General features: G+C 37.5%; 2 protein-coding genes across 3 annotated transcripts in view; one reads left to right on the plus strand and one right to left on the minus strand.

The window, feature by feature from the left end:
- Positions 1–6,113: 6,113 nt before the first annotated feature.
- LOC141444906 (ras-related protein Rab-24-like) lies at positions 6,114–15,933 on the minus strand. Of its 2 annotated transcripts, none has more exons than XM_074110664.1 (5): positions 15,542–15,933; positions 13,502–13,599; positions 10,167–10,293; positions 9,410–9,557; positions 6,114–7,424 (listed from the first exon to the last, which is right to left on the minus strand). In XM_074110664.1, exons 1-5 carry the CDS (start codon positions 15,653–15,655, stop codon positions 7,288–7,290), a joined length of 624 nt encoding a protein of 207 aa, XP_073966765.1. In that variant the 5' UTR covers positions 15,656–15,933; the 3' UTR covers positions 6,114–7,287. The 2 variants fall into 2 exon arrangements, with proteins under 2 accessions (XP_073966765.1, XP_073966766.1); XM_074110665.1 differs by having other exon boundaries at positions 13,511–13,599; positions 15,542–15,932.
- Positions 15,934–24,036: 8,103 nt separating this feature from the next.
- The window catches only part of LOC141444905 (uncharacterized), a gene marked incomplete in the record, with an annotated part of 32,573 nt that continues 32,050 nt past the window's right edge, over positions 24,037–24,559 (plus strand). The window contains 1 exon segment of the mRNA XM_074110663.1: positions 24,037–24,432.

Genomic DNA, 24,559 nt, shown 5'->3' on the forward strand with positions numbered 1-24,559 from the left:
GATCACTGAATCAAAAAACCGTTTTGGCAACCCCGTAATGGTTTTAAAAGACCTATCCAACGATACCCAACATTACAAGGTTGGATGAGAAATAAAAATCACCCCACTTTACGTCTATGGGAGGCACCCTAAAAAACATTTTTTTTTATTGTACTATTTTGTCAGCATAGTTTATATATATATATATATATATATATATATATATATATATATCCGTGTGTAGCGACTCCTAGCGCCATCTAGTGAACAACGACATAAACTCCGACCGTGTTCTACATAGCGCTATCGAAGTTTCTCAACGCGGTCGCATATATACAAGTTCCGACGCTCGTCCTTCGGACTTCGGTCCCCAGGCATAACACCTGCCTGGAGAGAGATCTCTCTATTGGAGCCTCCCCCCAAACGTGCAAAATTACAGCTTTCTAGCATTGACAGTGCCTGAGCAAAGCCGCGGATGGACAGACAGACAGACATGGCGAAATTATAAGGGTTCCGTTTTTGCCATTTTGGCTCCGGAACCCTAAAATGTACAGTCAGCGAAAAAAGCTAGTAATAAAAATGATTTTTTTTACCAAAAACTTATTCTGAAGGATACTTATACTTATGCAACTTAGTACAATCCGCAACGTTACTTTTCGACAGTCATGTCATCGACATAGCTCAGAGAATTAGCAAGTTGAAGCGGCAGTGGGCCGGCCATATCTGCTGAAGAACCGAAAAACCGTTGGGGTAAACGTGTTTTAGTGGAGACCTCATCTCGGATAGTGTAGGACGCCCTCCTGCAAGGTGGAGTGAGGATCTGCGAAAGTCTGCTGGTAGCTAGATGCGTCGACCCGAGGAAAGGGCGCAGCGCTCATTAGGGGGGGGGGGCTATGTCCAGCAGTGGACTGCTCATGACGACCACACAGCATTCCATTGGCTCTTTGGGCACGGAACGCAAAAAAACAATATAAATAAAAATATAAAGCATTTATTCAATTATATTGTGACGATACAGTCCATTTATTTCAATACGTTAACATACATTTTGTTCACTTATATCACAACAATAACATATTTTTTATAACACTGTTTATCAACAGTTTCATCACCACATCTGCGAAAATTTCAAGTGTCTACTATTACGACTCAAGAGATAGAGCCCTGTGACAGACGGACGGACAGACAGACAGCGGAGTGTCAGTAATTGGGTTCCGTTGGAACCCTAAAAATGGTCTTTCCGAATACGCTAGTAGTATAAAAGTGACATGTCAAGGAGCACGCCGCTTACAAACCAACGCACGTAAAAAGAGCCCCTGGCGATATACCTGCAGTGAGCGAAATACGGACCAAATGAGGGCTATCGCGTATGAATTCGCCACTAGAGGCGCTAGTGTAGCGTGAGGTCTCCGAAATGTCAAATCTCATAGTTTTTGGGTGAGCTACGCGGGTTTATTTATAATTAGAATAATTTTGTGAATATTTTGCAATATCTGAAATTAATTATGGCAAATATGTGTTCCGGGGCAATGAATGTCCGTATTTTGAGACAGTTTTGTTCTCCCTTTTTTCCGAACAAAACGGGGACTATGCAACACTGTGGCATGCTCGATATTTTTATGGTACGGCTTTAAGGTGTAAGGTGTGTACGCGGGAGGGGGCGTAGGAGCGCGCGCGGCCGTCGCGCCATTGGCTTGTTGGTTGACAGATGCGCAAACGTATCCCCTCCACTAGCCACCCAGAGCTCTTTTTACGTGCGTTGACTTGTTCTTAGAGAGTAAACTTTTTCTTGTTTACATTATCAAAAGCAAAATTGGCAAAATACAAACAGGTAAGTCTTTAATGACGTGTAAAACCATTGCGGCCTATTTACTGAATAAATGATTTGAATTTGAGATTGATATTTTATATTATGAGCTCTTGATATGGGCGAGTAACCCTAAAGGTCTCTACCCACTACAACGTATCATACCATGACCGTGATAGGAACGTGCCAGGCACGGAATGTAACGCGCATACATGACACGCGATGGCGACGGTTGTTTAAGAGCGTTTATACCTGGCAACCTAAGGCAAAATGTGGTCTGATAGAACTTTTTTTAATATATAAGTTAATGTGTCTACTCCAATAATTATTCGTGATAGACTTTCATTTTCTCTAAAAACCGTTAATAAATATTTCTTCGTTTTTAAAGAATCACCAAATTCACGAAGTAATATTAGATAGGTCAGTATGGGAAAGTCTGAAACAATAACACATACGAAGATCTGTTCTTAGGAACCATGCCATCGATTTTAGTAACAAGAAAAACTGCATTCACACGTTAAAAAAAACTTGTTCTCAGCACGGGAATCGAACCACGTTGTTTTGAAAAAATAAAACTTACATTATATCTATTCGGATATCGATAGTGTAGGTCATAAGCAATAACTGTTACTATGAAACGCGATATCTAGAATGAATAAAATGCATTGTATTTCATATTTTTTAATAATCTAAGTTTTATTTTTCAAAACGACCGGGCTCGATTCCCTAACTGAGTACATGTTTTTTCCCAAACCCCGCGAACTATGGCCCAAGCCCTCTTGTTCTCAGGGGAGGCCTGTGCCCAGCAGTGGGACGGATATAGGCTGGGATGGATGGCCGAGCCGACAGAACAGCCGCGCGAGCGCGAATCTTCTGCATCTAAAGGCCGACCAAGAATATAAAAACCTGACGCGAGGGCAGCACTTCTACGTTCCACCAGTCATATTGACAACGGTGTCGGTGATGTTATTTAAAGAAATATTTTCTAATACCTGAGACTGTTTCTATGACAAACACTTTTATACATTGTAAATTATTTTCCTTCCAAGGCTATGTATAATCTCCGGCATTTTAACGTACAAAAACAGAAAATAACACTTTAAAATACCACGCGCAAACAACGTTAAACTTTGACAGCAATAGACAGACATTTGAATTCAGTGTTACCAGTGCAAGAAATTAGTTCTATTGCTTTTCCGCAATATGGCGAGGTTTTTTATAATTCTGGTCTGCCTTTATTGTTTAGTGTTTATATTGCTAAGCCGTAATTTAGGACACTTAACTATTACAATTAAAGTCAAGTCATTTATATTCCTATTTGTATTTTACTTTTACATGTCCTTAAAAATCCAATATCCATAACCGATACCGAAACTATCGGATAATCCGAACAATAATAACATCCGTAACCGTAACCGAAACCGGTATTGTTTGACATATCTGTATCCATATCCAGATCCAAAATGTTATATCCATAACATCCCTGGTATGAATGCAATTTTTCTTGTTACTAAAATCGATAATATGGTTCTTAAGAACAGATCCTCGTATGTCTTATAGTTTCAGAATTTTCCATACTGAACGATCTAAATGAGCCACCCTGTATATCTTTACTGTCATACAAAATTAATGCAATAATATATTTCTGACAGCTAATAAATAGTAAAGTCAATTCATTAGGCTACGTTTCTAAGAGATGTGCGTGGACGTGCTGTTAGGAATGTGTTTCATGAACCAATAGAATCGCTTCATTTACCTATCCTCGCTCAGTACAGCTCTGGTGGAAACAGCTGAGCGGAGCTAGATAAACCCGGATTCTTAATCCCATGGAAAAAATGTAAACAAAGGTGTTGCCGTTATCAAAAAACATTTGCAGAATTCAAGATATTTTATTCTTTCCACATATACCAGAAATCAACTTCCCATTAAAAAACTGTATTTCTTAATCAAGATAAAATATTTTAATTTACTGATGAAAATCTTTACTTTGGCATTTACTACGCTTTGATATATTAATTTACAAAGAGAGTACTGTTTTCGTACGCATAATTTATTTATTGTCCTGGTATTACACCCGGGTTTTTAAGCTGTGGGCCGCTTGACGCGAGACGTCACTCAATGCACTAACATTCGAGACCGAATTCGTAATCGTTTTCCAGTGACTCTTGTTCTGTTATTTTATTTACTGTCGACATTGTTGTTATATTTTTATTGTAGTTGTTCATTGTTACGTTTTCCGTTGTTTTTCTTTCATTTTTGTATGAAAGGATGGACTCCGGTCCGAGTACTTCTCTGTCAAAAGACGACTTGTAAGTTGTCTTCCGTAAAAACGGCTCTTTTATCGAAAATAGAAAAAAACATGGCAGCAACAGAACTTTATATAATATTTCTAGCGGGCCCATACCTTGAAATCCGCTGAAATGTCACTTTGACAATGACGAAACTTTGTTTACATTTTTTCCCGTGGGATTAAAAATCTGGGTTTAGGTAAATGATGCGTTTCTATTGGTTCATGAAACATTGGTTGACGAAACGCAGCCACAGTGGCGCAATCTATTTTCGGAATAATACATTTTTGGTCAAGAGATCTTTTACATTTTCGCCCCGTTTATTACATAAAGTAACATTTCATACACAGTGTCTTTATTGACTTCCGATTGATGGCTCGGTTCACTGACAGAAAGTAGCCAAGTAGGTACGGTCAAGTACTTGAATTCATAAGCCGCCAGGGAACCATTTCACAGTAAACGACATAGATTAAATTAGATTAGATTATTTATTCATTCAGTATAAAATTACATAGTTTTTACATGTCAAAGTTACGAGAATTTATACTGAAATTGTCAAGAATACACAAAAGATTGAACTGGAAAACAATTGAATGTCACAAAATGTTAAAATTGAATAAAATAATAAAAAAGCAATAAAACAATTAAAACACAGTGACATCGAATTAATTAACAAGGAAAAACGTAATGACTTTTCCTTTGACAATATTCCATGATGGCTCACGAATTAAAATCCTTGACCGTACCGTACCTGGCAATAGACGTGTCTTAGAAAATTATGATTAGTCCGTTGATGACTGTCGAATGTTCCCTTGAAGTTAACGGAAGTCAAGAATAACACAGTGTATAAAAAAACCTAATAGATTAATTAAAATAATTATAAAATCTTCCTCTATAATGAGGGTTATTACTTAACTTAGCAATGGCTAACAAGAAAGATAGGAACAAAACTATTTAAAATGGTCATTACCGCATATTGTATAATATTACTTTTCGGGCAACAGCTACTTTACTATGTTTCTTTGGGGTAGTATCATTTCATATATAACAAAGCTGGTCTAAGTAGCAAAATAGCAATGAGGGATAAACTCAATCATCCTTATCATCCCAGCCTATATACGTCCCACTGCTGGGCACAGGCCTCCTCTCAGAACAAGAGGGCTTGGGCTATAGTTCCCACGCGGGCCCTGTGCGGATTGGGAACTTCACACGCACCATTGAATTGCTTCGCAGGTTTGTGCAGGTTTCCTCACGATGTTTTCCTTCACCGCAAAGCTCGTGGTAAATTTCAAATGTAATTCCGCACATGAATTTGGAAAAACTCAGAGGTGCGAGCCGGAGTTTGAACCCACGACCCTCTGTTTGAGAGGCGATAGGTCAAACCACTGGGCCACCACGGCTTTTTAAAACTCAAAGACAGCCGAAATATCGGTAGATGGCGTTAGTATCTTTGAACAAATAATTATTATATTTCGGCTGTCTTTTAGTTTATATAATTATTATTTGACTCATTTGGTTATTTATTTTATTAGCCATTCGCAAGCGAGACCGTAACCTCAAAAAACTTCACTATACTAACGCCATCTAGTGGTCTAAGCTAAGAAGCAACTGGTCTAAGCAACAGTGGTTTAAAATTCTTTGACTCAAAGTCGACGGAGCTCCTATCCCGCGTGGCTGTGGCGCTTCGTGCTTTGACGCAACTTGTAACATCATCATCATCTGAGCCGTAGGACGTCTGAGACGTGTTGGACATAGGCCTCCCCCATAGACCTCCAGTTGCTTCGGTTGGAAGCGGCCTGCATCGACCGTAAGCGCGGCTTTAACCAGGTCATTGGTTCATCTTGTTGGTGGACGTCCTACGCTGCGCTTGCCGTGCGGTCTCCATTCGAGAAGTTTTCGGCCCCAACGGCCATCTGTTCGCCGTGCTATATTTTGTGCAGTTAAGCCAGGGTTTCTCAAACTTATTGCTCCACGTACCCCTGTTAAACACCCCCCCCTACCTCCCCCCCTCCACCCAAAGAAAGTAATAAAACTGGCTATTGGAGAAACTAAGTTTATTTTTATTTCAATCATCATGATAATATAATGTATATTATTGATTTCAATAAAAGGTAACAAATATAGGTAAGAATCGTCTTGCCAACGAAAATACAAACTGAAACAAACAACAACAAATAACAAACAAATAAGTTACAAATTTGGAGTTGGAAAAAAAAAAGACTCCAAAAACCAATCTTGCCAGTCTTGCAGCCACCATCACGTAAACCTTGTCGCGAACCCCCTACCGTCGAATAGCGAACCCCTAGGGGTTCGCGTACCCCACTTTGAGAAACCCTGAGTTAAGCAATATGTCGGCTTCACTGTATGTTGTTATGGTCCCAAAGGAAGACCGTTCGCAGGGGCGGCATCACGCTGATTTGGGACCACTTCGTGACCTTAATACGACGTATTTTTTAATTTTCATCTGTTTTTTTTGTGTGATTGTCACGAATAAATTATGTTCTCTTTCTTTCTTGCTTTTTTCTTAAAATGTCCTGCCCATTGCCACTTCATATTCATATTCATTTATTCATTCAAATTCATGTTCATTTACAAAGATGGTCGCTACACAGATGGTCAGTACATGAAACCCTGTTCGGGTATAGAATGTCAGTTACTTACTTATAATTAACTTCAACGTACTAACTCTTAACCTAACTAATGTTTTTTCAAGTTTTCGACAAAAAACAATTCAAGAGCCAGTTGCTTCTTAGACCACTTGGTACTAAGACCATTTGCTTCTTAGACTAAGTGATACTACACCATTTAACTGGTTATTTTGTAATACATTGTATACACATCATATCTTAAATCGAGTTTAGCCCGACATGTTTCGGGGCAATTCTTAGCCCTTCTTCTGGGAGCACTGCGTGCCACCGCTCTGCTCGCGCGACCGCTCGACGAAACTAACAGAGGAAGAAGAAGAAGAGCCCGAAACATGTCGAGGTATCCGGGTTTATTTCATCAAATTAGTATGAGTGAGTCTCAAGGTAGTTCCATGTTCAAGGTTATATAAGTATATGAACCGTAACCCAGGAGACATTAGTGATACACTTTGTTAGAAAAATGTTTGCAATACTTGCAGATAGTTGTTCATACTTCATTTACGTTGCATAAATCTATAGTATTTAAGCAATAAAAACCTTTTAAAAGTACATTTCCATTATAAACCTATCAGCAGGCACAGTATTGCTTATCCTTCATTTTGTAGGCCGCTTCGTTTTTTAGCATCAGTGTTCTTTGTTCTTCGACAGTCTTCATCACCTCCTTGTCGGAAGCACAGTCGTCTACTATTTTTTGGAATAGTTCCTCTGAAAAGAAAGTTACATGTACATGTTAGTTTACCATAGTGTTTCTTGCGTTAATGAACTTTTCCTTGCTCGTTATTATTGCTCCGTTATCCAAGAGACAACAGTGACAGAATAAAAAAAAACTGTTATAATATATGCTACTAATGTGCAGGAGATACGCGCGATGAATTTTAACCACAGAAAACATATAAACTCGTGGTTTTAAACAGTTGTTCAGGGGACGTAACCATGGCAACGACGTATTTTATATATTTTTTCCCAAATGATTAATTTTCCAACTGTTATATGGACTAACGATTTTTTTATTTTGAAACTGTATGTACTTCAGGATTGTTATATAACTAACCTAACCTAACCTATACTTCGTTTTTTTAGCAATAGAAATAAGGTAAACAATCTTGACGAGTCTTTTTATTGAAAAACGTTTTTAAAAATACAGTAACTATTACTTATGAAACCAAAAGAATGTCATCAGCATCATCATCATCATCATCATCTCAGCCGTAGGACGTCCACTATTGGGCATAGGCCTCCAGCCTGAAGTATAGTGGTTAGTTTGTTATTACGGGTCGAAACCGTACCATAAAAAAAATCGAGCATGCCACAGTGTTGCGTAGTCCCGTTTTGTTCGGAAAAATAGGAGTATTGCAAAATATTTACAAAATTATTTTAATCTATATTAATAATTTCGTCAAGGGGTACGGTAGACTCGAACGAAATGCACATCAAATTGAAGAGCGTAAAAAATTAGTCAATCCGAGTCGACAACTTGTAGGCGGAAAATTCGGATTATCGAGTATTTTCAATATAAACTTGAATAAATTACTAAGTATATAATGGCGTTGCGAAGTAAACATGTCAATCAAAGTCATCACATCAAAGTGGCGTTAGTGTCACGTCATTACGTGTCACAGGTGTCGCAGGTTTGCATTTCGTTCTCCATTGTGACCTTTTAAGGCCCCACACACGGTACGATTCGTCGATTTTCATCAGATCGATCGTACAGACGAATCGTACCGTATATGGGGCCCTTTAGGTCTAATTTCTTTGATTATGAGACAGAGACATCATAGTTATTTGGGCAAATAAGATTTAGGAGAAATATCTACTGGTGAAATACCGATACGTAGGTTAGCCGTTAAAGTGTTTGTGATAATAATTAAAGCTCGGAATATACGTCAGATTTTTCGATAAGTACGACAGTCTTTACTTTCTTCACCACTTCACGCTTAAGCCGCTGAACGGATTCAAATGAAATTTGGTATTAAGTTTGGAACCCTACCACACATATGAAAGCCACTGCACTTTGATATTAGCTTTATCTGTAACTATGTTTCTATGTATAAATGTTCTGATGGCAATGCAAATAATATGGTAGGTACTTTTAAGCTATTCTGATGATGCAGCCAGAAGCTAGAAAATAGAACTAAAAGACAGAACAACATATTCAAGCCGTATTTGGGCTTTTTACAATAGAAAAAAAAAACTACCTATACAACAGTTTGTACCTTAATCCCTTGTTATAAATAAACCCGTAGCTCGCCCAAAAACAGCGACATTTGACATTTCGGAGACCTCTCGCTACACTAGCGCCTCTAGCGGCGAATTCATACGCGATGGCCCTCATTGGAATGTGATCAGAATAAGGTCATTAGAGAGAGGTATTTGGATGTTATGGGCTTTTTCAATGGAGGTGTAAATGTGATTCTGAGTCGACCGCTTTCAGAAGAAGCGATGCTGATATATAGGTCCATTAGACAGGACTTTGCATCCAGCCAGAGACGTGGTTTCAGTGCAAGGGAGAGCGTAATATCTGTAGTGTGGTATCTGAGGCTCTCCATGAGGCTGACACAGTCACATTTGGTGTATATTAGACTAAAAAAAAATAGGTAATTTTGTATGAAGATTGGGCCAAATTTTGTGCCGCTGAGTGTAATTTTCGGCGAAAAGACAGAATCTTCATCTAGAAATTCCAAATGCCTCACCAACATTCTCCCCAGTCTTGCTGGATGTAAGGAAATGCCCTCTCAAGCCCTGAGAGTAAGTCCTGACAATATCTTCAGGCACCTCCCTGCCTGCTGACCCGGAATCCAGTAGGTCCTTCTTTGTGCCACAGAGGTACACCTTGCACTCCTGAAAAATAACAAGTTACCTATGTGCATTTCATACTGACATGCGCGTAGAATCGAGTAAAGCATGATTTCCACCACACAGCTCGCATCGGATCCAAAAGAAACGGACGCGGTGACCGCCGATCGCGTCCGATCGGATCCTTTTTTTTTTATTCGACTGGATGGCAAACGAGCAAGTGGGTCTCCTGATGGTAAGAGATCACCACCGCCCATAAACATCTGCAACGCCAGGGGTATTGCAGATGCGTTGCCAACCTAGAGGCCTAAGATGGAATACCTCAGGTGCCAGTAATTTCACCGGCTGTCTTACTCTCCACGCCGAAACACAACAGTGCAAGCACTGCTGCTTCACGGCAGGATTAGCGAGCAAGATGGTGGTAGCAATCCGGGCGGACCTTGCACAAGGTCCTACCACCTGCAAAAACTAACCTAACGCGCGCTCTCGAAACCGTAGCAAGGTAGTTAGTACTATTCATTCGCGACGGCGCGGGGGGAGCCGACCGCATGCGTCGACATCCTGCCGGACGCGACCGGCGGTCACCGCGTCCGTTTCTTTCCGATCCGATGCGAGCCGTTTGGTGGAAATCATGCTTTGGCCTGTTTGATTTACCTCTTCTACGGTCCTTAGCTCGGTGAGCCAGTGCCGGAGCCGCGCCCACGACTCGAGCGACGTCGGCTCGTAGCAGATGACCGCCGCATGCGCACCCCTGTAGTACATTCGGGTCATCGATTCGTACCTGAAACGAGGAGTTTGTGGTTTAAAACTACCTTACATTGTAAAAGACTACATTCTTGTAAACAAATAAATAATAATAACAAATGGGTCAATCAACTTTTTAGTATAACTGGTTGGCATGGTAACGTCTCCTGGGTAACTTATTAAAATTATGATTTTATGGGATACAAATCCACTAAAAGTTAGAAGTTGTGACAGTTTTAAGGCAATTCATTCATGGCTCATCTCCTAAGCATGCTAAAAGCATAAATTGCAAACATTTTTTCAACAAAGTGTAAGTATCACTGGTGTCTCCTGAGTCACGGTACAAATAACACCAATCAACCTAGTCCCATACTAAGCAAAGCTTGGATTACGGATACTAGGATACACTTAAATACATATTAAACGTCTAAGACCCGAGAACAAACATTCATAATAATATTATTCATACAAATATCTGCCCCGGCCAAGGATCGAACCCGGGACCTCAAGCTTCATAGTCAGGTTCTCTAACCACTTGGCTATCCGGTCGTTATGATTTTAGGTATGAAGAGAATCTACCAGGACCCTATTTCACCAAAGTGACAATTGTCAGTGACGTATCAATACCCTAGTTCACAATCGTATACTAATGAGGGCTATCGCGTATGAATTCGCCGCTAGAGGCGCTATTGTAGCGTGAGGTCTCCGAAATGTCAAATCTCATAGTTTTTGGGTGAGCTACGCGGGTTTATTTATAATTAGAATAGTTTTGTGAATATTTTGCATTGCCTGAAATTAATTATGGCAATTATGCGTTACAGGGCAATGAATGTCTGTGTTTTGAGACAGTTTTGTCTTTCGGAAACTTTTGTCCTCCCTTTTTTTCCGAACAAAATGGGACTATGCAACACTGTGGTTGCTCGATATATTATGGTACGGTTTTAAGGTGTATTAAATATGATTTTAATCTAAACTTTATTTTCACGCCCGTAATAACGGACTTTGAAAGCCACACTTAAAAACCTTACGCAACAGTGGCGCCATCTAGAAAGACAAAAAACGATAGCCCTCATTAGTTTAGTACAGTAGTTCCCAAACTTATTTTTCTCGTGGACCACTTTCAAAATTTTACTGGTTTCGGTGGACCCCCTGCTGCTACATTTCTACCACATTCTTAGTCGCCAAAAAATAAAAATTGTGTCGCTTCTGAGTTCTGTCCAGTCGCTTGCCTTATTAAAATATTATCTGCTTAGTTAGGTACTTAAAACAATGTAGGTAGGCCCTTATAAAAACTATGCTTACATTTTTGCTCTTTACTATCAAAAGCAGATAAATTTTCGTGGACCCCCATTAACATCTTATGGACCCCCATTTTTTGTTCACGCCTACGTAGACCCCCAGCAAGTCTCCCGTGGACCCCTGGGGGTCCACCTGGACCACTTTGGGAATCACTGGTTTAATACCTAGGGATGGGGTGAATATTCGTTTTATATTCGGTATTCGGCATATTCGGCAGATTTACCGAATATTCGTATTCGGCCGAATATTCGGCTAAATCACCGAATGTTCGGCAAAGTGGTACTCAAAACTTTTGCTGTATTGAGCCATGTATGAGTTGAGTATTAAATGTGTTATTTTTATGTGGTACAGTGGGGCTTTTTGTTTTTGTTGACACTGTAGGTTTATTTCCAATAACAGCAGATAAAAAAGATGGTTATTAATAAAAATCAAAATATAAGTAAGATCTTTATAATAAAATAATATGTTAATATAATCAATGAGGTCTTTATTGTGAAAAATTAAGAAGTTTTTCGTTTTAATCAAGGGTTAAATGTAATTAATTCAATTAAAACATTTTTAAAAATTCAAGTGAATCATATAGTTCCTACTTAGGAACCAATTGACAAGATTTCATTTTTTAACACCTGTAAATTACTACAGGAATCGAAAGAGTTTTGCCTCCTGAACATGGGAAAATGTTTATTATAATTTATTTCTCCATATTTAAAAAAATACAAGAAGTTAAAAATATATCTGAATTTGCCAAAACTTCCATAAAATAGATACGTTTGCTTTGCCTTTTTCACCAGAAAAAGTAGCTGTCACGCACGTCAGATTTACGTGATCTTTTTTTAGACTAGACAAAAAAATGGATCTATTGTGTGGTAGTTTTAGAGTTATGCCCTATAGAATAAGAACATCTTTAAAAAAATTGTAATAAAATAATTAAAAATCGTAGCGAAATTTTAAAAATAAGTATCAGCGTCTCTCTTTCCAAACAGAATACAGAGAACGGATCAAATTAGTCTTAGAAATATGAAATCTTGTCAATTATGCCGAATATTCGGTTCGGTAAGTTTTACCCATCATTCGGCCGAATATTCGTATTCGGTTTAACCCATGTTCGGCCCATCTCTACTAATTAGAGCGGTTTCACATTATACGATCCGATATCGGTATCGGACGACGATAGACGACACCCGATAGCCGACACCATGTGCTGCTTTCATATATTTTCGACAAAATCGTTCCGCTACGACCGGGCTCTGCGCACACAGAAACAATTTAGATACACGCATAGCACACATACAAACTTTATCGTCCGATAGCCCACGGGCGTCCGATGGTGCCGTGAACGTATCGGTGTTGGCACCGATATCCGATATCGGGGTGGACTATGTGAAAGACAGGTACATATTCTCAGATTGCTTGTATGATCTGAGTACATATTTCATACATTTTACTTGCCCCGATATCAAATCGTCGTCCGATAGCGATATCGGATCGGATAATGTGAAAAGGCTATTACAAAAAAAAAATCAAATTGCAATTATTATGATGTCCTTTTTGTTTTCCATGATTTGATTTCCATATTTGAATTCAGATACCGTGATCGTGATAAAAAGTAGCCTATGTGTTATTCCAGACGTCCAGCTATATACCAAACTACCAAATTAGTTTTAAATATTATTGATTATAAATATGTATGTTAGTCTGTAAGGTATTTAAGTAAGAAGTTTTTACAATCGATTTATTTATCAGACCCCAAACTAGGCCGAGCCTGTAACTCTGCGTTGGGGGCGGGTGTTGGGTTTGTATGGGCCAAGTTGCCCGAAATAAATGAATTTATTATTATTATTATTAAAACAAGTTCGGTCCAAGTCCGTCCAAATGTTCTAGCGTGAAAGAGTAACATACAAACAGACACACATACAAACTTTCGCGTTTATATTAGTAAGACATACCTTACATACCTTTCGCTGCCAGCAGTGTCCCAAATGCCAACGTTGAAATCTCTGCCTTTGGAGTTCATTGTTTTTGCACAAAAAGCTGCACCAATCGTCTGGAAAACATAATTAACGAACATACGAGTACATAATAAATAGTAAATTGGTACACATGATACACAGTGGTGTGGCGTTGCGTGGTTATCAGCTGCCCGGGGCGGAAGAAAATTTTGCCGCCCTCTTGTTAAGGCATTTCAATGAGGGCTATAGTTTTTTGTCTCACTAGATGGCGCACTGTTGCGTGAGGTTTTTAAGTGTGGCTTTCAGAGTCTGTTATTACGGGCGATAAAACAAAGTTTAGATTAAAATCATATTTAATACACCTTAAAACCGTACCATAAAAATATCCAGCAACCACAGTGTTGCTTAGTCCCGTTTTGTTCCGAAAAAAAAGGAGGACAAAAGTTTACGAAAGACAAAACTGTCTCAAAACACAGACATTCATTGCCCCGTAACGCATAATTGCCATAATTAATTTCAGGTAATGCAAAATATTCACAAAATAATTTTAATTATAAATAAACCCGCGTAGCTCACCCAAAAACTATGAGATTTGACATTTCGGAGACCTCACGCTACACTAGCGCCTCTAGCGGCGAATTCATTCGCGATAGTCCTCATTGAAATAGTAGATTGTACAGCAAGAGCCAAAACGAGCCATTTTACCCAAGACATTCATAAATATGTATGAATGCCGATACGGCGAGGTCAGGTAGAGGTAAATATTACTAATGTGTCTTAGCCTGATAAGTCCCGTTTGTGGTATTTTGACTATTAGATATATTGAGTCCCGAGGAAGGACATAGGATAGTTTTTATCCCGGAAAATTGCAGTTTCAGCAGGATTGTAATAAACGAATTCTATATGGATGGAGTCATAATGAAAAACAGCGTTGCGGCTTACCGTAACACTATGCTGAGTGGGGTCCACTGTATACTATTCGACATTATTTTTATTTTTTTCCATCTAATGTATTTTTATGTGTATCGAATATGTGTAAATAAACGTTTCTCTCTCTTTGTCTCTCTCTCTCATGGGCAACAACTAGTAGAATATTTTTTTACCCAAAAAACTATCTAATGGCTTACTTACGCGAGCGAAGGGGGAGGACGGGGGGGGTGTTAAGGCTAATTGCTAATAAAGCATTAAGTATCTAATAATTAGTAAATAGTTAAAATACAGCATCATTAAGAGAAAATGACTTTTACCACATTAACTAATTGAAAATAAATAAAATGAAGTAAGTAGGTATTAGTCAACAAAGTATATCTTCACCATTTAGTATAATATCATCTAGCATAATCTCGTATCCCAGAGGGAGGGAACTACCATGTGAATGTGAGGAACTAAACTCCTGTCGCCCAAGTAAAATTTGTTTCATGAATATGAAACTTTATAGGTCAATCAACTTCCTCATGTACCTTGTTGCCATGGTTACGTCTCCTGGACAACTCTTTAAAACCACGAATTTCTATATGTTTTCTGTGGTTAAAATTCATAGTTACAAAAAGAAGATTATAAAAAAATTTAAATTTATTTAAAAAAAAATCTTTTTTTGTTTTTATTTCCTATACCCAACACTTGGAAAGTAGAATACATGTAATGAAAAAGTATAACCAAAGAAACAAAAAGTTGGAAATCCCCCGATTTTGTCAGGTCAAAGTTCAATATCTCAAAAACGGCTAAGCCGATTTTGATAAAAAATGTTTAAGAACTATCGCTAGAAAACCTGCTTTCAAATTAAAAAAACGCACTCAAATCGGTCCACCCATTTAAGAGCTACAGTGCCACAGACAGACACACAGATATACACACACATAGCGGTACACAGATATACACCCTCTTTTAGCGTTGAGGGTTAAAAACTAGAATATCTTATTAAACATAACGACGCGTGACGAATTCTTGAATAGACCTCACGGGCCCGCATCCAATACCAACAGCAGCGCAAGAATAAAAGAACTAAATCCTTTGTCACAAACAATAGAAAAAACTTACGTTCTGATATGGTGTGCCAGTGTTAAAGCTGTAATTCACAAATCTTATGACTAAGCTGGTTTTACCGACATGTTCACTACCTAGAAGCACTATTTTGAAATCACAGCGACTCATTTTTAATCCAGAAATTAAATTTAAAATAACTTTTAACTTTGGTTAAAAACGTGATCTTAGCACGATGCTCTGCTGCGAAACATTATAGACACCAGCGTATCCTTGGGTTCGTGTTCGCACTCAATTATAATTATGGTAATTATACGTCTAACAAATACAAAATGTTTGTATTGGGTAGAATGAGTCGATTTTAATGATGTGATTTGATTATTTGTGTTACGATAAACATGATCACAAATAAACGTCAACGTGACATTGCGCCTTGCGGAGAAGAGAAACAATAATGTATTATACAACTCGGAATGTACGCGCAATAATGTACGACATGATAATCCGAAACATTATACAGCGTGTTTTTTGATACTACCTCAAACTTTAAGGCTAGTTAGTGAAGGCCCTAATAGTCACATTTTATTATGTTGAGTAAAAAAGTGACTTATTATTTTCCTTACAAAATTAATTAGCACGCAATGTATCGCTACGTGATACTGCTTTGTTTTTATTCAAAACGTCGCACTTGTTGACGTGACAGCTGTCACAGAACGTTTCTCTCTCGTAGCAAATTATTGTACGCATTACATTGCTGCTCGAAAATATTTCAGAAATTAATTACGCTCTGGTAATTAATTATAAATTAATAATTTGTTTGATATCGGTTCACAGTACTTAAATCTTCGTCTGGTTACAGTTTGAGGTAATATCAAAAATACTCATTGCGTACGCTGTAATGTACGTACGTAGTGATAATGTACGACGTGATAATCTGAATCCAATCGATTCGAATGATCATAGATTTGTGTTAGATTGTGTGTTAGGTCCAATTGTAACCACAATTCGCGAGCCAAGCGAGCGTAGCGAGCGTGCCTAGGCAGCGGCCGGCGAAGCGCCAGGACCAAATTAAGTTATTTTCTACTAAATTTATTAATATTCGGTGTAGACGAAAAAATGGTCGGTATTTTCCCAAAAATAGGTCGAGCAATATTATAATCACGGATTATCAGGCTGTGCATTATTTGAGCGTGCATTAACAAGTCGTACATTAACTACACCCTGCCAGGCATGACCATGAGCCAAATGAGCCCATTAGCCATGGCATGACATGACAGCATTGACAGCTGTCAAGCTTTCAAGCTGCAAAGCTGTCAAGCTTTGAGACATTTTCTTACTTTTTTGTACATAATAATATATTTCTTTGAAGCGTTTTTAAAAATTACTAAAAAAGAATATATAAGAACCATTTTAGAAAGAATAACATTATAATGTGAATTTGAATTTTACAAAAAAAAAAATCTAGTTAGCCTTACTAATATTATAAAAGCGAAAGTGACTGTCTGTCTGTTACCTCTCCACGCTTAGTCCGCTGAACCGATTTGGATAAAATTTTGTATTGACCCCGTAAAGGACAGGATAGTTTTAATTATCCTATCCTACTAATCCTGCTAATATTATAAATGTGAAAGTTTGTGCGTGAGTGAGTGAGTATAGGTATTTGTTACTTCTTCACGCTGAAACGGCTAGACGGATTTGGATGAAATTTGGCAGAAAGTTAGTTTATAACCTGTATTAAAACATAGAATACTTTTTTTCCTGATATTCCTATGGGATAGGGATAAAATCTTGAACTAATAACCGCTGGGTTTAGAGTCATGAAATTTGGTATGTAGATAGCTGGACATCTGCAATAACACATACATAAGCTACTTTTTATCCCGATATCCCCACGGGATAGGAATAAAATATCTCTAAATAACAACCGCTAGGCTTAGAGTTATGAAATTTGGTATGTAGATAGCTGGACATCAGGAATAACACACAGGCTACTTTTTATCCCGACATTCCCACGGGATAGTGATAAAAACTCGAAATAACAACCGCTGGGTTTAGAGTCATGAAATTTGGCATGGGTGTTTTAATTCAACGTCAATGAAAACCATTTAAGAACTTAATTCAACTAATTCCCGGAATTTCAATTCAACTGCTGTATCTAACGATTTACACGTGCGAAGCCGCGGGTAAACGCTAGTATTAACATATACATAGTGCGAGGTGCTTCGGCTTCGCGTGGGTATAGTTTTAGGGAAAGGGAAGTAAAAAATGTGACATTCTTCTTCTTATTTTATTCTTTATATTATTTATTTTTTCTTTATTTTATTAATTAATTTCCTACTTCAGTCTTATTTCACAATCAACTAAGTTTTTCTTCGCTTATTAATGTATTAAGTACTAATATATTACAGCGGTAGATAGCAGTTAGTTTCGCTACTTAACAATAGTCAAAAAAAAATCTAAAATGTTGCATTGGAATATTACCTAATTATATGTGAATAGGTAGTGTGAAGACATTTAGATTCAACACGGCTGAAAATTATTGCTTCTCCATCTTCTCTTCTCTTTTTTTTTTTTTTTTTTATTGTAGCTTCTTCTCTTCTCTTCCTCGGGAATCGTAAGCACTAGTGATGAGCGCAGCATAGCTACGATGATATCGATATACTTTATAGGTCAAAGGTGAAAATAGGTTTGACTACATATGATTATTATATTACGTTATTCAAAGCTGACAACAATATTGACGAATCGGAAAGAGTTGTTTTTGATATATAATCTCATCACCGTCACAAAAAAAAAATGAAGTGACGTGCTCTCTATGCTACAGGAATTCAACTTGATTTGTTATTCCATTGCAGAAGGATTAATTTTGATTTGAATGTTGGTCATGTTGAGATGGAAGTTTAAAAAATGACGTGTAAAAGTGCCCATTGCGGCCTATTTACTGAATAAATCATTTGAATTTTGAATTTGATGACCGTGGTGTGTGAGGCATTCCATTGGCTTGGCAAGAGGTTAGACTTCTGAGAAATTCCATAATCATGTTTTTCAGTTTATTGAAAAAAAATACGATCCACTATTTTACAATGGACTGCGATGTTCTTGCTTTGTAAAATAGCACAAAAAACAACACCTCTCTGCAGTTGGGTAATAAATAAAATAAATTGACCAATCGCAAGAAACTGCAGTGAGTTGGGTCGCAATAAGACTGATTCAAAATATTTTTCATTGGTTTTTTTTCTTACTTTTCTATTTCGTGAAGGAAAGGGGTAAAGATTCAACTCAACAGAACACAGTCAGAAACAAACATCGATAATTTTATCAAGAACATCCAATCTCTACTAAGGTGATATCAATATTATTCCTATGCTGTCTAAATGGATACTATGGATAGGGAACATTCTCGAACTGCATCGTTTTAGGACAGACGCAAAAACTGACCTAATTATATTCAGTTAAAGTTCAAATTGTAACGCTCTCTAACGCCCTAAAATATTAAACAACCTTAAGCCTACACTGAAGCCTACAAACCGAATTTATTTCTTATTAACTTATTCATCATCATCATCCCAGCCTATATACGTCCCACTGCTGGGCACAGGCCTCCTCTCAGAACAAGAGGGCTTGGGCCATAGTTCCCACGCGGGCCCAGTGCGAATTGGGAACTTCGCACGCACCATTGAATCGCTTCGCAGGTTTGTGCAGGTTTCCTCACGATGTTTTCCTTCACCGCAAACCTCGTGGTAAATTTCTAATGCAATTCCGCACATGAATTTCGAAAAACTCAGAGGTGCGAGCCGGGGTTCGAACCTACGACCCTCTGCTGGAGAGGCGATAGGTCAAACCACTAGGCCACCACGGCTTCATTACCTTATTATGGGTCTTCTATCTACAAATACTTAAACCTATACCTTCCGCCGCCTAACTTTGCCTAAAAGTTCATTACCACGACTAGTACCACAAAAACTATAAAGGTATAATCCCAATAATTGAATAGGCACTATACCGTTAAGCGATTCAAACACAATCCGGGAGTAAAGTAAAGACGTCGCATAAAAAATGTATCTCAAAAATGCGTCAAAACTGAGTAGTAAGTAATGAACTTTTAGGCAGATTTATATGGCGCGTGGTATATTTGTTTTAACTAATACTTATAAATTATAATAAAATGAATTGACGATGTAAGTAAATCTTATTTTGAAATAGTTAGTTACCGTTATGAATAACAATATTATGAGTTCTAATAATTATCTTGTTAATGTCATTATTAATAAGAAAATTATGATATCTGTCTGTTATGAAGGAAAATTTTTCTGGAAATCAACATTTTGAGTTGAGTGAGATATGTTCTTAGTTATGACCTTATGAGTAAAAAAATATGAACACTGTCTGTTATGAGTTTCGGTGTTAGTAATAAAAAAATTATGAATAAAAAAAGTATGAGGCATAAAATTATGAAGACTGATTATTATGAACACAAACCGTTAGTAAAATAAAAAATAGGAATAAGAATTTTATGAGTCAATATGGACCCACTATGTGCTGACTGCTGATGTTCAGTAAATTGTAATTATTGTATTGTATTATTAATATGTATGCATGTATGTAAATACTTTATTGTACATAAAACACAAAAATTATACGAAAAGGAAACAACAAAATAAAAAGAGCACAAATGCGAACTTATCCCTAAAAGAGATCTTTTAAAGCTAACCTAAACTGGAAACAAAAACTCAAAGATAGGCTAACAGTAATTATGTTTTTAGATGTGTTAGGTAAAATTTTGAAAGTTTATTTTGACCCACTTTTAAATTGGTGTTACTTATAGAATTAAAACTGTCATGAAATGTATAAATAAATATAAATCAATGATAGAAAAATAAAAAAGTAGGTAGTTTAAAGCAGTATTTGCATTGCGAGACCATGGTAAAGTGGTCCGAGCTGTTGCGTCTTGCTCGGGATAGAGACGAGCTCCAGCAGCTGACAGCTGACCTTTAATAGTTGGAGAGGCACTTGAAGAAGAATAGAACTGATGACAGTGCAATAATCACGTACCGCTAGCAAAATATATTGTATATGAAAATGTTAGTTAAAAGTAACATGCATCTTAATATTAAAATTCATTTTTTATATGAATCTAAAAACTGTAGTTCTTTTTGTAATTATTGGGAGCAAACGAGCAGGCTGTACCTGATGGAAAGCAATCACCTCCGCCCATAAACACCCATAACATAAGTTGAGTTACGGATGCATTGCCAGCCCTTTGAGAAGAGTAGGCTCTTTAGTTATAATAAAAACCATTTTTAGGGTGTAATCCAGTAATTCATTGTTTAAAACACAACTCTCAATCCCCGCCTTCAAGTTTGATTGCACCTGAGGCGGGGGAGGGCTACTAAGAAACTAGAAAATCGAAGTTCGCATCGCACCATCCCTTTCATTGGCGTAGGTATTAAATAATCTATTAGTGGACGACAAGATACGAAGTTCGAATTTTAGTTTCAGCATGAAAATTCACAAAATGCTGTCAGAGTGACAGCCAGTAGGTACACGTTTAAAAACCTTTTCACTTATCATTTTCGCTCTGAAGCGATTACGCCACCTATTGCTTACCTTGGAAAACCTCAATATACCTGTGTTTTTTTTATTTAACTGGATGGCAAACGATCAAGTACGTCTCCTGTTGGTAAGAGATCACCACCGCCCATAGATACCTGCAACACCAGGGGGATTGCAGATTCGTAGCCAACCTAGAGGCCTGAAATGGGCTACCTCAAGTGCCAGTAATTTCACCGGCAGTCTTACTCTCTACACCGAAACACAACAGTGCAAGCACTGCTGCTTCACGGCAGGATTAGCGAGCAAGATGGTGGTAGCAATCCGGGCGGACCTTTCACAAGGTCCTGCCACCTGCACTATGCCACCTGTACTGCTACTATGAGTTGGTGTTCAATAAAGAGATAATGTATTGTAATGTATTTTCACAAAAAAAAACATCAACAAGGATTTATTTACCTTCGTAGGAAAAGAAAGGGACAAATTCAGTCAGTACCTACCATCATTTGTGACTAAAGAACAAAATATGGCAATCATGTAAAACAAAAATAGTTTTACAGAAAAGAATAGGCCCTATATATACTACGAAGAGCAAAATACGAACTTCATGTCTTGCCGTCCCGCTGACGCTAATATTATTTAATACGAGAGTGACAGGGATGGTACGATGCGACCTTCGATTTTCGAATTTCATAGTAGCTCCCCAGGCCATTCTACTATCCATTTTCAAAGGTTGTCTTGAAAAGATCTCTCTAAGGTAGGGTTGCCATACGTCCCGGTACACCGGGACATGTCCCGGTCTGAAGCATGGTGTCCTGGCGGCCCGGCCGACAAGCAAATTGTCACGGTTTAAAAATCATATTTATTTACTAGGGTGCTAGACTCGGTAAATAATAACATAGGGACCTACAATAAACACCACTAACTAGCTAAGCTATAACATAGCCAATAACGTGCATTTTCCACTTTGTAGCGAGAAGCGCTTACGAACAGAGAACTCAACTGGCGGGTTGCTGGCATTGAATGACTGTTTTAAAAGTTATTTTGTGTTTAGGCAAGGACTAAACCTTTAAAGTTACCTATTGTTGTAATAAAAGTTCCTTTTTTTCTACGTTTACAACCTTTTCTTTAAATGTCCCGGTCTGCGTCCGCACACTTATGGCAACCCTACTCTAGGGATAAGAGAAGAGCGAGATCCGAATGGACGTTTTACAAAGCAATATTGCTCGTAAATGTGCGTCTGGTCTGTCAGTAAAAGTTCAGATCAGAGACAGGGCCGTCTTTTACCTATCAGAGGCCCTGGGCACAATATGCTGCATTCATTCTTTAAGCCTGATTTTTAGGCGAGAATTGAGTAGCTATCGGTTATTGTTTAGTAATGGAGTAGGAATCCATCGCGGGGCCCTGGGCACGTGGCCATGTGACCAGTGGGGAAGAGGGGCCTGGTCAGAGACAGTTAAAAAACTATAGATTTACATATCAAAATAGTTCTTTCAATCAAGCATTTTATTGAGTTAAGTAAATTAAATCTTAAAATCTTATTAAACCTTACATATTACCACTCAAAAGTTGACTGGCAGAGGTCCCTGCAGGGATAAGTCCGCCTTTGTAGTTAACACTTTACTTTTATTTATGTAACCTTGTTGTTTTTCCTTTTTGTACAATAAAGAGTAAAACAAACAAACATATTACATGTCATATTTGTACGTGATTTGTATCCGATTGTATCTCAAATTTGAAGTGGGAATCAAAACAACTTTCAGCAGAACGATATTCTTTTAAAACTGAATGAATATTTCCATATCAAAACTATTGCGTAACTTGGTGTTTGGCTGTTATTGTCTCTTTCTAATAATCTTTAACTTCGCAGTTAAGTATTGATTATTTCTGCTATGGGTCCGTTAGCCGATCGATTTGAAGTACCTGTTTACTTAGATAACAATAGAGTACTACGTTAAGTAGCAAATTTACGAGTTGTAGTAAGTATAGTTCGTTTTTTTTTAAGTAAATAGATATTTATTTATTAGGTAAAGTTGTTCGTTTGTTCTTAATTTTTTATTTTATTAAACAGACGCTAGATTTGGAAACTAATTTATTTAATTAGGTAAATAGGTACATATTACCACACACGAATGGTTTGTATCAAACCTTATCACGTTAAAATATGAACTAATAGTCTTTTAATTAAAAAATTAAAAACTACTATACACATTGCTTTTTAATACAAAAAAAACTTTACTTTCCCTAAAATTCACCTTCCAGGTTTCTTAATAATAACTGGTCGAATACGTAATGGAAACCTGTCAGCGGGTTGCGAAGCGAACTCACACAAAAGAAATAACCTCGCTCGGTCGGTCGGTAGCGATAACACGAGCGGCGATAACGACGTCGAGTAGGTAATAATACCATGCCAACTCGGCACCCGACCTACCTATAACTATCGCTTTTTCACACTGTCTTTCCTCCACTTGCTGGTCCCACACCCAACAAAATGTTGCATGCTACAGCAAGAAAAACCTATTTCATCGATAACAGAACTTTTTTCATAAATGTGAGCCACATCACTAAAATTTTGATTTTGAAAATTAGCGTTGTTATTTTTTGTTTTTAGGCTGAAATGAGTTTATTTCGATTTTTGCCCGCAAACCGGCTAAATTTAGGAGTTGGTGAAAGTTTTCAGTTAAGTCCGATTGATACTATGGAACAATAAGAATGACGTTTAATATATTTTATTGTAGCAAAAGAAAAGCATCAATAAGATAGTTTATGACTAATAATTATGAATGGCTTATAAAGTTTCATTGTTTATCTTTGATGTCTAATCTAATATTATTTAAGGTTTAATGGTAAATCAGGTTATTAACATAACAGATAATTTGCTAGATTTAATACGGACTTCAAGGTCGATGACACATGAATGCAATCGATTCTTTCTAAAATGGCCGCGTTAAATGTTGTGTTGCCATTGTAAAAATATATTCATCTTTTTCATAGATTTCGTAGGCAGTAGCATCACTCTATTCGTACAGTAATGGACGTCGGGTCAGTTTTTAGGCTTCGCGTATTTTGTTTATATCTCCGATAATCCGCTCCGCAAACTTTTGTAATCAGTTTTAAAAGCTATCCTTCGGCACAATAATGTAGTGCGTGCATATAGTTACTAGCAAAATCGTGTGTTTTACGTATTATGACCAAGCTTAACTTTGCACTGCTAATGTACTTCAAGTCAAAGTAGCGTAGTTACTTGTTCTTATTAAATTGTTTTTTAAACCTATCTATCGTGTTGTTATAAGCTTTAATGAAGTATAATTTGTTATAATACTTGTTTTTGTGTGAGTTTTACACTGTTGTAAGGTTATTAAGGTGGTTTTTATATGATATGAATTGAACACAAAATGGTTTACTGGATTGTAGTCGAGGTAAGTTTCACGACATGATTTTATGTTTATTGTGCTGTTTTTACTGTTTTTGTTAGTGTTGATAAGCCTCGTAATTACATTTTCACGATGTTGTGTGGTTTCTGTA

This window comes from Choristoneura fumiferana, chromosome 30 (genome assembly GCF_025370935.1).
Source record: "Choristoneura fumiferana chromosome 30, NRCan_CFum_1, whole genome shotgun sequence".
Classification (NCBI taxonomy): domain Eukaryota; kingdom Metazoa; phylum Arthropoda; class Insecta; order Lepidoptera; family Tortricidae; genus Choristoneura; species Choristoneura fumiferana.

Excerpts from the sequence above, each read along its gene's own strand:
- LOC141444906 (XM_074110664.1), bottom strand. The coding sequence starts at position 15,655 with ATGAGTCGCTGTGATTTCAAAATAGTGCTTCTAGGTAGTGAACATGTC. Across the intron at positions 10,294-13,501 it reads GGCAGCGAAAGGTATGTAAG|GTACGAATCGATGACCCGAA; the intron begins GTATGTCTTACT and ends TCCTCGTTTCAG. Across the intron at positions 7,425-9,409 it reads CAAGACTGGGGAGAATGTTG|AGGAACTATTCCAAAAAATA; the intron begins GTGAGGCATTTG and ends CTTTCTTTTCAG.